This window comes from Ascochyta rabiei, chromosome 5, assembly GCF_004011695.2.
Source record: "Ascochyta rabiei chromosome 5, complete sequence".
Taxonomy (NCBI): domain Eukaryota; kingdom Fungi; phylum Ascomycota; class Dothideomycetes; order Pleosporales; family Didymellaceae; genus Ascochyta; species Ascochyta rabiei.
Window position 1 is genome coordinate 2,145,454 of NC_082409.1, and position 14,463 is coordinate 2,159,916.

The following is a 14,463-nucleotide window of genomic DNA, read 5'->3' on the forward strand; positions in this document are numbered from 1 at the left end:
CACGCGCAGCACGGCCTGTTCGCCTGCGTAGAAGCCACCACGATCCTATCCACGACCTGATCATAGTCGTCTGTTGCGACACCCGGTGGCAGCCGCTGCTGCGAGTGCGCAAACGACGGAGCCACACGGCTCGCCTGTCCTACAAGGCACCTGACGACACGTCCACGACACATCCGCGATACGCCCACGGCACGATGCGGAGAAGCAGCTACGCAGCCGCCCTGGCCGGCAGCACAGGCAACAGCCCCGCAAACCCCGCGCCCACCCGGTCTGGGGCCATTTCACACCTCAGCAACAACAGCCCCACCCCCCACGCGACAACTCAACACCGCCACTCGCGCTCCATGGACCCCGACGGCCACCACAACAGCATGTCCACCAGCTGGGGAAGAGGCGGCGCTCTGCCGTCGTACGCTAGCCAGAGTGGGCCTGCGCAGGGCTTGGCTGGAGGAGCCCAGGACGCACCGCCCTTCTTCGTGCCGTCGTACCTGCGCGGCTCCAAGCACGCCGAAAAGCTGCAGGAAGCACACAAGGCGAGGCTGGCCGCCCAGCGCGAGCACAGGCCAACACACTCGTCCAATGTTGGGTCGCTATCGACCAGCTCGAGCAGCGTAAACCTGCACAAGATGACCGGTTCGCACCGCGGTCTGACACACGAGGTCATCGAGCGAGCGCCTGTCTTCGTCGATGAGCCCGTCTCGCCCTGGCCGACCAGGTGGAACGACAACGACAAGTTTGCGCAGCTAGACATCGAGGACCAAGGCAGACAGGCCAAGTTCTCTGGGTCGCAAAAGACGCACGAGGAGGCGGCGTCGGTGCGCGCCGACTGCCCCATGCCACGACAATGCGGTATCTACTACTACGAGGTGACGGTTGTCTCCAAGGGCAAAGACGGGTATGGCAGCCCTGCAACCTCTTTGACATGCACTGACGGTCCTGGCAGAAGAATGATCGGTGTTGGCTTCTCGGGCCCCAAAGTCGCCTTGAGCAGAATACCAGGCTGGGAGCCAGGTTCATTTGCATATCACGGTGACGACGGCCAGATTTTCAACAACACAACGTCAGGGAAGAACTACGGTCCCAAGTTTGGCACACTGGATGTCATCGGGTGTGGTATCAACTTCCGTACCAACACTGCCTTCTTTACCAAGAATGGTCACATGCTGGGTATGGACAGCGCCCAATCTTCAGCTCCGCGTTTTGCTGACCACGTCAGGTACCGCTTTCCGGGATCTTACCCCTAATATGTCATACTACCCAACGATCGGCATGAAGAAACCTGGAGAGACTCTCCGTGCAAACTTCGGTCACGAACCCTTCGCATTCGACATTGACAAGATGGTGCTGGACGAGAAGACTGCCATACAGGAAGAAATTCACCGGACCACCTTCACACCCAGCGATACATCTGACCCAGACGAAACCCAGTTCATTCATCGGCTGATCAGTCAGTACTTGGCACACGACGGCTATGTTGAGACTGCGCAAGCATTTGTCGAGGAGATTGTGGACGAGGCGAGAGCGCTTGCTAACGATGACGATGCGACAATACCATACCCAGAGGCTGCCGAGGATATGGACGCACTGAACAGACAGAGTGAGTGCCACCCAAGGATGGTTTCGGAGTGGGCTAATCAGAGTATAGAGATTCGTGCAGCTATCCTCGAAGGCGACATGGACAAAGCACTCAAACACACCACCGCATATTACCCTTCAGTCCTCCGCGACAACGAGAACATTTACTTCAAATTACGCTGCCGAAAGTTCATCGAGATGATAAGAGACTGCAATGAGCTCAGCACACAGTGCCAAAATGTGGATTCCGTGAAACCCTTCAGCTCTTCCAATACCAACGTACGCAATTCCACCGCCACAGACGAATACGATTTTCAAATGGAGCTCGATGAGCAGTTCGGCGTCAACAACCCTACGCCCAGCCTAGACGACGTTGATAACGAAGACGATCTCGAAGACAAGCAAGCCAAGCTACAGCAATTGACCTCCAACACAATTGCATACGGCCAGGAGCTGGGTGCGGAGTTCGCAAATGACCCACGCAGAGAAGTCAAACAAGCCCTCAAAGATACATTCGCTCTGATAGCGTATGAAAATGCAAAGGAGAGCACCCTGGCGCCGCTGCTGGAGATCGACGGACGGGTGCCGATAGCCGAGGAATTGAACAGCGCCATACTGGGTATGATATCCAAATCCCTACCTATACGTGGTGTACTGACATGCCTATAGTCAGCCTTGGCAAATCCAGCTCTGCAGCTCTCGAACGCCTTGTTCAACAGACCGAAGCGCTAGTCGATGTGCTTGCCGACGATGGCGGTCCCGGCGCTTTCATCAATGTCAGGAAGGATTTTCTGCAGTAGGATGCTGTCAACCCTCCCGTGACTGATCCTACTTTGCCACACAATCCCAACATACACCCATGACTTGGAGCAGCACGACGGTTTCGGTGTCTAGCAAGCGTCAAGAACACAGGCTGCGGTCTGCAAATTCTTGGTATCAGACAAGGGGCTTTGTAAGCTTCAGTCTCGATGACATAGCGACGGTTAAGGCGGGGTGGGGATCACGCCCGACTCGAAACCCGCTGGCTGTGCAGGCGCTGAAAGGGGTGACTGACCAGGAGCAACAGCACTTGGCGTGCTTGCAAGGCGGCGCGTTTGCACACGAAATCTGGCGTTCTTGACAGCCCACAGCAGCCCAGCTCACACCAGTGCGCAGCGCGAGTCTGGACTGCTCTTCGAGGAGCTGACTTTGTAGCTACAGATGTCAGACGCAAGATAGCGCTACAAGTGCAATACTATTAATACTCGACTCCACCAAACATCTGTCCATTCACTTGTAGCACGTTGTTAAAGTGACCAAGCAGGCTCTGCTAGAGCAAGCCTATGTCAGTGTTTCCTGCTACAATAATATAGACTAAGCCCCTTTTTTCTTTTCGTAAAATCTTAGAACTGCTGTTTACTTTGCATTTACAGTCCTTAGACCCTACGTGCCGGAAAAACACTGCTGCTTTTCGTCACAACAGTGTCCGCAACGATCAGGAGGCATAGATAATCTCGGAATAAAGATATCGTACCCTTACCTTCATCTGAGCTTCACAGTTCGTCTGAACTGAAAGAGTCCATTTCAGTCTGTAATACCATATTCACTGCGAACACGCACCGTGACCCTTTACATCGGCAAGTCTCGGATCGTACTTGAAAGTTCGTGCACCTCGTCCAAAACTCTGTAGATCGTAGACAGGGATAGGAAAATTGTGGCCCGAGCGAAGAGCTTGGGTTTTTAAAGTCGATGCGCATTTGTAGCGATTAGCCGTCTTGTAAGACAACAATCGGCAAATAAGAGCCCCTGTAAGGAGGAAAGCCAGAAGCGGGTTAGTTGTGATCAAGATACATAGACGCTTGCATGACTCGATCTAACGTCCCTCTTTGTGTCAACTGGCGTAGGCTTAAATCGACTTATTGAATACTGAAAGGAACTTAAAGTTACTCTTTTCTCATGCAGTGAACCTACCTGTCAAATACTCTTGGCTATTTCATTATCATTAATAGATTTAGTTACTGTAGGCTAGGGTTACTTACATCTATAACAATGAGATTCATCGGCGTAATGACCGTACTCACCGCCTGAACTTGTTAGTACGAATAAGCTGCAGGGAAACTTCTGGAATCCTACTTTTATAGCAACGAAGTTCATTGGCAAAGTGACCTTATTCGTCGCCTGCGGCAGTCAGCAAGGGTCAAACGCACGGAAGCCTCCAAAAACCTACATGTAAAGCAACGAGGGTCATTTGCGTGGTGACCGAGTTCACCACCTAAGACTTGACAGTCGGCTAGATTTTCACAGTCTTTCGTTAGATGCTGGAAGTACCGACACTTAAGCAGACAATATTGCGTTGGATGCTCTGCGTTTCTCCGTCATCACCGCGCCGTCGCTTCGGCGGCTGTGGAGAGAGCGCTGGTGATGGAGTATGTATTTCCATTCTTCAGAGCGTCCTAGATTTCTCTCCGAAGCCGAGTGAATGCCGTTCCCCTGTCTATCTCCATAGAGAAGTGGCATATGAATGTCCAAAATCGCCTAGCGAAGCATATGCCGCGTCCTCTCCGCGCTTCGTTTCGCGCTGCTTTGCCCGCGACATTCGCTCGTCGATGCTGGATTCAGATAGCGGACTTTCTAGGATAGCTCGAGTACTGATGCCTGCCATCTCTTGGATCACTCGCATCATCGATTCCTTCTCGCCAAGTCGCTTGTCTTCTGCGGAAAAGAATTCGATCAATCGGAGCGAGAAGCTCCTGCAGTGCCCATCCGCGAGTGAACCATCTGCTATATATGCCGAAAGGCTGATTCCCACCTCTGTTGGGGGGCGGAATTTTCCCGGCACAGCTGCCAATCGCAACATCAGATAGCTGGGTTTTTTTCCCCTCTGGTGGAAGGGGAAATGGAGGTTTACTCTTTTTTTTTGTTCTTCTTCTTTTTCTTTTTCTTTTTCTTCTTCTTTTTCTTTTTCTTTTTCTTCTTCTTTTTCTTCTTCTTTTTCTTCTTCTTCTTCTTCTTCATCATACGATGAACGAACGAGACATACTTGGCGATGCGCACTTACCCTCTCTCACCCACCCACACATTCACACACTCACAGGCGCTCACGGGCGCCACCAATAACCCCCAATAGAAACGAGTAGCAAAAGGCAATCCTTCAGGAAAATGAAGCAGCAGACGAGTTTCAGCTCCCTCCTGGTCTTGGCCAAGGTAACGAGTGTGTCTTCTAGCGTTGAGACGCTATGTCTACCACGGAGCTTTTTGGCAGATGGTGCCGAGACATGCGGTGCCGGTTTAGGCGGTTTCTTGATGCGACTAAAGCCTGTTATACATTGGACTATCATGAGAATAATTGGTACTCACCGCGCTGCGAGACGGCTCACTGGAATCGTGCTAGATGATGGATGCCTCTGTGGTGGCAGTGTGGACTTGGGCCTGTCTGTGCTGGGTTCGTATGCGAGGTCAAGTACCATAGATTTCCATTTCCATCTCTTCCCTCTCCTGAATGGTACGTGGGATGCGGACGCGGATACGAAGTCGTGGAGTGGTGGGTTTGCATGTGCTGGGCTGCGCATCGAATACCGCGATGATAGGCGTGAGTATGTTCTCCTTAATTCTTCGTGACGTCTGGATGGTAGCAGGTACTATTATAGCCAACTGCTACGTCGCTATCCGAGTGAGCCTCATACCTTTTGGTTGTCCTGGCTACACTAGGCGGAGTTAGGTCTTGACAGGCACTATGCCTTTGATAAATACACCAAGAACACTACAGACAAACATACTAGATTAGAGGTAGCTGTCTATCAATATCTATACCTACAGAAATATATAAATAACTACGACTTCCTACTACATATGGACTACTCACTACGCATACTATCAAAGAAGTCTTTACATTACGTACAACCATATGAAACGAACAGATAGGACCTATATCAATACTATATTTATTACGATCCCTACGTAGACACTAACAATCTGCGCCACATAGCAGGGGCAGCAACAGCAAGTCTTTTGAACATGCAGCCAACTGAGAAGTTCAGCCGAACGTCTCCACAGGCCATCAAGGGAACAGCCAGTCTATCAAGGCGCAGTATTGACCTGGCCCTCTACCGCATGCGCCTATCGCTCTCAGTGACTTGTTCCAAAGTTGTCGACGAGGTGTGTTGTGGCGTGATGGAGTCTCTTTCACAGGCAACGGCCGGCCGAGACCGCGTCCTCTGAGCTCTTGCATGGATAGTGTGGATGGTATGCGATCATCTAACCCACAGATCTCTTGTGACGCACACAGAGCAAGTCAGTCTGTGGAGAGCGTGTTAGTTGATGACTAGAGAGGATCGCAAGATGATTTAGCTATTTTGGATTTAAGAACAAGAACAGATTGCCTAGACTCATTTTATTTTCCGACGCAGAATCGATTTCTTTGGGACCATATCGCAACGTTCCTGCCGGCACAAGCGAGCACGGGCTTCAAGAAACGCTCCGGTCCTCTATCGCCATGAGTCGTCTCCGTCACTCAGTTCGGTCTCGAATAAGCCTTCTATCTTTATTCTTCCCCGCACCTTCTTAGACCCCTCTTTTCCCTTGGGTTCTTCATTTCAATTCTTCACTTCAATCTCTCTCTTCCTTGGCTCTATCCTCGTACTTCCAAACGACTACTCCCACCTCATGCAGCGCCTTGTCCTCTGTTTCAGAACCTCGCATTCACTATGAAGCAAACGGCAGTGCAAAACAAACCTTGCACATACATCCGTCCGACACCGAGCGAACTTCTACCTGTGTACCACTCAACATCCCAATTCCTTTCACCTCAGTGCCGGAAAAACAAACAGGACACAAATCTTCCGCCAACGTGATGAGAGTGCCATGCATCACTCCCTCACGTCTCGAGACCGCCTAGCAGGCCCAGTATATGCTTCTGCCGCTGCATGCGCGTCGCCGCCGCGCGGTGCCGCGAGTCAAGTGCGTCGGGCATCTGTGGCTGGGTACCCCGGTCCCAGGAGCTGGTCGAGTCGGCGGAGCTAGCGGTGGTGTGGTGGTTGGAAAGCTTATGTGTTGGGGGAGGCGGAGGATCAGAGGTTTTCCATGTCCGGAGCGGATTTGCCACTGCCCTATTTATGTTCTCCGGGGTGCTGTGCGAGAGAGATTGACAGTATATCTGTGGCTGATACGTTGTATGTGGAGGCTGCTCAGTGGCCACAGAGTTGAGGGCAGGGAAGTGCAGTTCACTCTCGTCCTCTGCTTTGCGCAACCTCATGTTTGCAGTGTTGGTCGCAAGCGAAGGTGGCGGTTCGTGAACCATAAGGAAGGAATCGCTAACTGCATTTGTTGGAATGGGCCGGCGGTGCAACATCGGTGACATATCTGACGTGGTTCTTGTGCGCACTTGAGCATATCGTGAGCGACTCAACTCGGCTCGTTCAGACCTCACTCGTACCTGTGCAGGATTGTCCAGTGGTGGAACACCATCGTTACTGGGCAGTTCCGCACGGAAGTACATGTCACCTAGCATCTCGGCTAGACTCTCAGACGGTATTTGGAAACCGGGAAGAGCAGCTGGAGTGCCGGCTGTTGGGGTGGCACAGTAATCATGTGGATCTACCGGCCCTGCTGGATTCGTTCCACTAAAAGAGACAGTATCCCCAGCCAGTTCCGGAACCGTCACGTCATTGGAGACGAACCTGTAAGCCCAGGACTGGTCGTTCTCTGTGGACGATACAGGTTTGAGATCGGCAGGTTGACTGACAGGAGTACTTCGACTGGTGACGATGTGGGGACGCGAATCTCGGCAAGCATTGAGCTGCGCTCGACCGTCCGAGACGCCAAGGGCGTAGGCAGGCGGTGGGCTATCAGGAGGCCACGCTATGGACGGGAGAGCCGGAGGAGGTTCAGAGATGCGTCGGTGTGATGTAGCGGCCACGTCCACGGCTAATAGATTCAACGCCCCGGAATTCGATACGGCGACGGGCGCAACTGTTTTTGACAAGCCTTCACCAAAAAATCTATCAATATAGATAAACGTATTAGGTGGCTCTGTGTACACACCTTCGTGTCCAGTACCATACTTGGATTTTGATACGTTTGGTCCACTCGTCTTTCGGTGTCTAGATAGAATCTCGTCGAAGCAAGCGGCGCTGCCATACTCGGATGGCACAGGACTGGTAGGCACGTCTTCAAGGCGCACCAGGTAGCCGAGTACGTTCGAAAGCTGCTGATGGCATGTGAAGAGTTCCGCCTGGCGGTTGACGAGCTTCTCATGGTCGTTGAACACCCAGCGGACCCTCGTTTCGAATCGAATGGATCCAGTAGATTCCTGCTCGACCCGCGCTCGTTCCACCCACTTGCCGATGTTGTTGAGTGCGCATCTGGTGTTATTGATGGCGGTTTTGACCCAGGGCAGCTTCCCCGGTGTGGCGGCGAGCCTGAGTTGCACAGTCTTCGCGCTGAGAAGTCGCTCCACTTCTTCGAGATCCGAGCGCACGATTTGTATGGTACGCACGAACACAGCGTTTTCGCTTCCCACTTCGGCAATGCGTACGGCTACGTCTGCAAACTTCAAGGCACTGCCAATACTGGCGAACATGCCCGCACTGAAGGGGTCGACCATAGTGGTGAGCACGGGGTCGTCATGGGTGTGTGTCGGTAGTGGACGCTATCCGGAGCATGTCATCACTGACACTGAGGTACAATCTAGGGAGGCTGAAGCGGACGGGATACCTAGCGGGCATCCTGTAGACCCCAAAATCATGCTGTTACCGTGGCAGAGCCGCGAGGCTCAGGTCGGCCCGCGCGAGGCACGAAGCGACATGTCTGCATGTGACCTTGCTACAACACCATAATCCATTACTCCACATGTAAGCACGCGGGTCCAATCACACGAGACCAATAATATCTTATTGCCGCGTGCGGGAACTGGCTTGAAGGCGGGAACGCCGTGAACGCCGTGTGTTCCGTCCACGCTAAAGTGGCGTTACTGTGTCTGTGCATGCAGCGTTACGCGAAAATGCGCATGCTAGGCTTATTTCAGATCTCAATTTATATCTATGACAAGGAGTAAGCAGTATACTAACAGCTTACCTGTGTTCTTTAGAATCTTTTATCTGTGTGATAATCTACTTACAGAATCTAACAGATTCTTGATGACAAGTATAGGTACATACGATTCTAAGTGTTGCTACTAGTGTTATGATGTTAGCTAGCTTGGTTATGAGGATTGGTTTAGTTTGACATAAACGTGGTATATGCGGCCCGAAACTCTCTACCAACGTCACCCGTTAGCGTTCACGTTTGACAAGGGTCAAGCCTGCGACGTCGGCCTGATCACGCCAAAGACGCATCTTACCGATGCATAGCCTTACGGGTAATGAACAACAAATGACAAGCCTTGTATCTGCGCCCTCACACGACTAGCTTTCACACTCCTACGATTTCCTTCTCGGCCAAAACCTTCACAGGACTGAGGGGCTGGCCTTGATCTCCAACAGTCTGCACTAGAGCTGGAAAGATGGCCAGTCCACCTTGATCACCAGCGAAATCGAAGCGAAAGGAGCCAGGCTGGGTGAATAGCAAGAAAGCAAAATTAGCGGCGCGCGTCAAGATCATGTCCAGATTCTTTCGGCGCTGACCACCGTCCACGCTGCCTTCTACAAAAGGCGCCAGAACCGAGTCCAGCGATGTGATTGTGTCCTGGAAGCTCTGGGCGCGGCTAGGGTCCTGGCCATGCTTTCCGTATTGTTGCTGCAGAAGAGCCCCTGTGATGGTTTTCCATTTGCTGAAAAGGAGTGTTTGCGCTGCTTTTGGAAGTCAGTTAGTGCAGGGTGAGCGTATGAGGCTGACTCACGGTTTTTGTCGTCAGTTGTGGGGATGGAGCTGGAAAGACCAGCTAGCTCGCTGGGTAGTAGGCTGGATTTTCCTCTACCGGTGCATCTCGCAAGGATGACTGACGCAACGATGGATCGCAGAGCATTGTCTCTGGAAGACGGGGTTGAAAGTGCGCCGACCAAAACTGCCGAGTTGATTCTCATCAATGTCGCAATGTCTCGAATGCCCGCTTCGTTGACGTCGGTAGCTGAGATGGGCCCAGAGCGATAGTAAGTTCGGACGTGATTCTTGATGTTATCACGGATCTTGGAGAGATCACCAGTAATCGCGTCGTCTTCCACAGGCTGTGGAAGCAAGGCGTCGATGTTGCTCCCAGCCCCAGTAACCACTGCAGCTCTCTTCTCAGGTCCCACATCACGCTCCTTGTATGGCGCTTCTTGTCGCGAGTAGGCAGCGGCGGCTACAGCATGTCGCTTTTTCTGACGGCGCAGCAGGAAGAAAAAGACAGCTCCTGCAATGAGCAGGCCCGCTAGAAACGTCCCAATGGCAACACCAGCCACGGCACCACCTGCAAGTCCATTGCTATGAGTCGGAGGTGGAGTTACAGCTGATGGGGTAGGTCCGCCTGAGGGTGCACTGATTGCAGATGAAGCGCTCGTAGCGGAGAGAGAAGACATGATTTGTAAAGGAACAAGGAGTGTAATGGTTGAGCGGTTGGAAGATACGAACTGCTGATTTGCAAGGCGTCAACGCATTGGTGAACTCGTCAGCACAGGGTTGCGAGTATCCGTATTGAGCGCTACCGACACGCTTGTATCTGCGTTCGTTCAAGCTTTCCCAGCCGTGCTCGCCTGAAACCGAGGTAACCTTACGACCGCGTGCCGCAGTAGACCAGGGTATGTGTTGCAGGATCACGTTCCAGACGCTCGGAGCACTTCAATACAAGGTTGCCCTGATCAGGCATGTCATCTCCGACGGCCCACCAACAGCACATAGGCAGTAAAGATCAGAATCAACCCCATAAGCCCCGGTCACCCTAGATGAGAAAGACCTAATCCATCAGAAATAGACAGTTTATATGTTAGTAGACCTAGCAAATAGTAAGTAATGTTCTATTTACTTGTAAACTCAGAATTCTAGAAAAGTACACATACTTGTAAAACCTTACACAATTAGAGTTGATAGACAGCGTTTAACACTACAAGTACTTAAAACTTGGCTTAGACCAACTAGAGAAGCCTCTATATTTAACTACACAGTATAAACTCTAATGGGATTAGGAAATGTTCAGGTATATAGCTGTACAGGAACCCAAGGCTTAGTGTGTACTAAAAAATCTGAAATTCCTTACCGCTGTGATACTACTACTACTGATTGAGAATACAGAACACACTCTGCTATTTAAACACTGCAATCTCACATAGTACAGCCAATAGACTAGCGTTGCAATAGAGCGGTATAGGTTAGTGCTAGCCTTACACAGGTCGCGTAGCCGGGGAGCGGGCTACACCGCAGCTTCAGCCCCCAAAACCAGAACCGGGGAACAAAGTGGTGGCTGGAGCGTTCGAGAATGGCGCTCAATGGATCGTGCATGGAGCTGAATGTTTCTCGGCTGGAGATAGGGTTTGTCCTGCCGCGTCCCCAGCAGTGTCGAATCGCCTCGGGGAGTCTCTCACGAATCCGTCGCTCTGCTGTCCTGGTAGACAGAAGATTAGGTTGTGAGCACGAAGACGCAAACACTGAATTCTCTGTTTTCGCGAAGCGCTCAGAAGGGGTTCGATATGGAGTGGCCGGATTTGGTCATTTCCATTGACTTTGGAATGACATGTGAGTTTACGGTGGACGCGGTGGATGTTGACTGACGAAGCAATCAAGGTACGGGCGTCGCTTATTGCAACATGTCTACGGGGTCAGACAGCGTGAGACATATTCAAAGATGGCCGGGACGGACGCAAGCGAATGAGAATAAAGTAAGTCAGGAACTGATATCAGCTTAGAATTCCACAAGGCTGATCGCGTAGGTGCCCACTCTACTCGTCTATCCACACAACTCGTCGACGCCGTCATCTTGGGGATTCCTGGCCGATACAGCGCAGGAAGTGAGCGGCGCCGGACACGAAAGCCGGGAGTGGTTCAAGATCATGCTGGACGAGGACCTGCTGGAACAGATGCGGAAGAATGCCAGCGACCCTTGGAAGGTTCCACGCATACATGAGGTCGAGAAATGGCACGTTTCGCGTCTAACAACATGTCGAACGAGCTGACTTGGGGGCATCGCAGGTACACCGACTACTTCCAGTTCCTGTGCCGGGCGATCGAAACTCGTCTCAAGGGAGAGCTTGCTAGCAGATGGGAAGACGCAAAAATCGAGTACATCTTTTCAGTCCCAACTACTTGGAGACCTTTGCCCACCGTCGAGCGTTTTCGAAAAATCATCGCTGCTGCAGGCTTTGGCGCACATCCCAATCACACGGCTACAATAGGCCTGACAGAGGCTGAGGCGGCAGCAGTACACACGGCGCGAAGTATGCCTGGCATCTTCAAAGAGAACGAGGTTCTCTTCGTCTGTGACGTGGGAGGCGGCACGACGGACCTGTCGGTTTTCCGTGTCAAGGATACCATAGGTGGGTCTTTGAGCCTCGAGCAGCTGGACGTAGTGTTCGGCGCGACCATTGGCGCTGCGCAGCTTGACACGCTCTTCGAGAATGCAGTACTTGAGCGACTGCAGCATGCAGACCAGACCATTTCGACAGGCTTGCCTGATTTGGATGCTGCTGCATGGGAGATGCGAATCAGTAAAGAATACCAGAATGCCAAGTGCGATTATGGCTCTGAAGAATCAATGGCAGACACGGAAACGTTTGCAGTGAGGGTCCCCAAACTGGATCCAGGATATACAAATCAGGAATGTGGCATGAGCGGTGGTGACATGCACTTCCAAAGAGACCACCTCAAAGCCTTCTTCGACACGCAGATCTCAAAGCTGTTCGACATGATGGACAAACAACTCGTCCGTCTGCAGCAAAAGCATCCTGACGAACAAGTCGCCCACCTCGTCCTCTCTGGCGGCCTCGGAAACTCCCCCTATGTACAGTCGTGTCTGAGGTCAAAATATGCTGTTGGCAGCTCTTCACACAGCAACGCGCAAAGCATCCAGATTCGCGTAGCGCCAGATCCTCAACTCGTAGTCTGCAAGGGCAACGTCGCCGACCGTGTCCAGAAGCTCAAGAGCGGCCGGTCGGTGCTGGGATGGCGTTGTTGCCGTGCTTCTTACGGCACCAAATGCAAGATATTGTACGACTCGAATAACCCAAAGCACATTGGCTTACGGACCGAGACCGACCCGCTCGACAGGAAGCCGTATGTTATCGATTGCGTCGACTGGTTCATCAAGAAGGTTTGCACACCATTCCTTCCGCGGTAACGGAGCTGACAGGTGTAGGGCGAAGCGGTATCCAGCGACTTCCCCATCGTGAGAGACTTCAGCCGCAAATGCCCACCCGCGACCTCCACCATGCCGGACCCGCCACGCATATTCCCCACCGACATCATCTGCTCCGAAGCAGACGCCGACCTGCTACCCTACGTAATGAATTCCTGTACGTATCCCCCCCCCAATCCCGCTCCAACTCGCCCAACGCTGACAAAACCCCAGCCTGCCGCTCAATCTGCAAAGTCGACTCCGATTTCGCCAGCATCCCCCTCACCCAGTTCAAGCTGAAGAACCGCCACTGGTGGAACAGCGGGCAGAAGTACCACCGCATCAACTTCGTCGTGAAAGTGAACCTCGGCCCTGCAGACCTATCCTTCGAGCTCTGGTACAACGGCGTCAAGCTCAGCAAGGACAAGGCGATCAAAGTCGAGTGGCAGGCTGCAGCACCACCGGAGCCACTGCAGAGTCCTGTGGCGAGTGATTTCCCGATGAACAGCTTGCCCGCGGCTGCAAACAGGACGGGCGACGGCTTGGCGAAGAAGTCGATGCGCGACCTGGGGAAGGTGGGTGGGTACGAGGATCAGAGGGGGCCGCGGGCGAATGTCGTCGTGCCTGCGCATCAAAACGGTTCGACGGTTTGGTAGCAGTGGTAGAAAGAAGGATACACGTATCTTCGCTCTTGAGCTCTGAGGTGTGTGCCAGCCGTCGAGCGTCAGGAGGACGAGGAGCTAATATCGCACTGTTGTGCGACGAGGGGAGAGGGTGTGTGTTGCGATATCCGAGTGGTAGATATGGCGGCTTGGGAGGAGATTTGGGAAGGTATTGTCAGCACTACGCAAGAGTAAGCATTGTCGTAATCAAGTCTCTTGGTCGAGCTTGTCATTGAGTCGCGTGCTGGAATGACGACAGGCGGAGCTCGCTGTTCGATCTAGGATTATAGGGACTCAAGGGGGAGTTGGTGAGCGTGTACGGTGATCATGTTGCAGCGCAAAGGGCACGCAGATCAGACCAGACATATCGAGTTGGATCACAAAGTCAATAGACGCGGAACAATGTTTATTATACACCGTGAAGGGAGGACAAAGGAGAGTTGATTGGAGTGATCGTAAGCATGCTACTCGTGGCATCATATCTATCTACAAGTCTTTTCTGCCGTGGCGCGTCGTTTTCGTAGAAAGGCTTTTGGGTTTTGGTAGACTATGTTCGTGAAGAAAGGCCGTTATGCGAGGCATGGAGAAAACAAAATGTCTCCGAGGAGAGGGTTTGTTGGAAAGGAAAGGAGGAGACAAAAGAGAGGTCAGGTCCAGTCGTAAGCGTCAAGTCCAAAGACGAAACAGAACAAAGGAGAGGTAGGGAGAGTAGAAAGAGAGTGGGAAAGGAAAGACAAAAGAGACCGAGCCGCAGCGCGTGTACCAACTGATGGCGAACTCGCCAGAGGAAGCTGGTACTTGCGCCATGTATCGCGGCCGTCGTAAACAAGCGCAACCGTCACCGCCTATGCCCTCCGTTTAGATCCTACGGTAGGCTGGTGAGAGAACTCCAATCCAAATCCCTGGGTATCACCGTGATTATATTGACTTGACCGCCGGACCACAGTACCTCGTGTACTCCACCAACACCGCAGCAATGTGCGAACATGTAATTATAACAACACCGCCCCG

The 14,463-nt window shown here is 52.4% G+C and overlaps 4 protein-coding genes across 5 annotated transcripts, besides 1 other annotated feature; 2 read left to right on the plus strand and 2 right to left on the minus strand.

The window, feature by feature from the left end:
• Positions 1 to 194: 194 nt before the first annotated feature.
• On the plus strand, positions 195 to 2,375 carry EKO05_0003860 (uncharacterized protein; the record flags this gene model as incomplete). Its single annotated transcript, XM_038938582.1, has 5 exons — positions 195 to 895; positions 944 to 1,167; positions 1,217 to 1,597; positions 1,646 to 2,194; positions 2,245 to 2,375. The coding sequence occupies 5 exons, from the start codon at positions 195 to 197 to the stop codon at positions 2,373 to 2,375; spliced, it is 1,986 nt and encodes a 661-aa protein (XP_038800419.1).
• Positions 2,376 to 4,462: 2,087 nt separating this feature from the next.
• Positions 4,463 to 4,570: a tandem repeat.
• Positions 4,571 to 6,427: 1,857 nt separating this feature from the next.
• Positions 6,428 to 8,155, minus strand: EKO05_0003861 (uncharacterized protein; the record flags this gene model as incomplete). 2 transcript variants are annotated; one of them, XM_059636252.1, is made up of 2 exons in its annotated part: positions 6,428 to 6,933; positions 6,986 to 8,155. In XM_059636252.1, the coding sequence occupies 2 exons, from the start codon at positions 8,153 to 8,155 to the stop codon at positions 6,802 to 6,804; spliced, it is 1,302 nt and encodes a 433-aa protein (XP_059492235.1). The 2 variants fall into 2 exon arrangements, with proteins under 2 accessions (XP_059492235.1, XP_038800417.1); XM_038945252.1 differs by having other exon boundaries at positions 6,428 to 8,155.
• An 806-nt stretch (positions 8,156 to 8,961) lies between these two features.
• Positions 8,962 to 10,046, minus strand: EKO05_0003862 (uncharacterized protein; the record flags this gene model as incomplete). The annotated part of the gene is made up of 2 exons (XM_038938363.1): positions 8,962 to 9,341; positions 9,389 to 10,046. The coding sequence occupies 2 exons, from the start codon at positions 10,044 to 10,046 to the stop codon at positions 8,962 to 8,964; spliced, it is 1,038 nt and encodes a 345-aa protein (XP_038800416.1).
• A 1,221-nt stretch (positions 10,047 to 11,267) lies between these two features.
• EKO05_0003863 (uncharacterized protein) lies at positions 11,268 to 13,446 on the plus strand (the record flags this gene model as incomplete). Its single annotated transcript, XM_038938274.2, has 5 exons — positions 11,268 to 11,339; positions 11,391 to 11,567; positions 11,630 to 12,766; positions 12,812 to 12,968; positions 13,025 to 13,446. The coding sequence occupies 5 exons, from the start codon at positions 11,268 to 11,270 to the stop codon at positions 13,444 to 13,446; spliced, it is 1,965 nt and encodes a 654-aa protein (XP_038800415.2).
• Between the last annotated feature and the right edge of the window lie 1,017 nt (positions 13,447 to 14,463).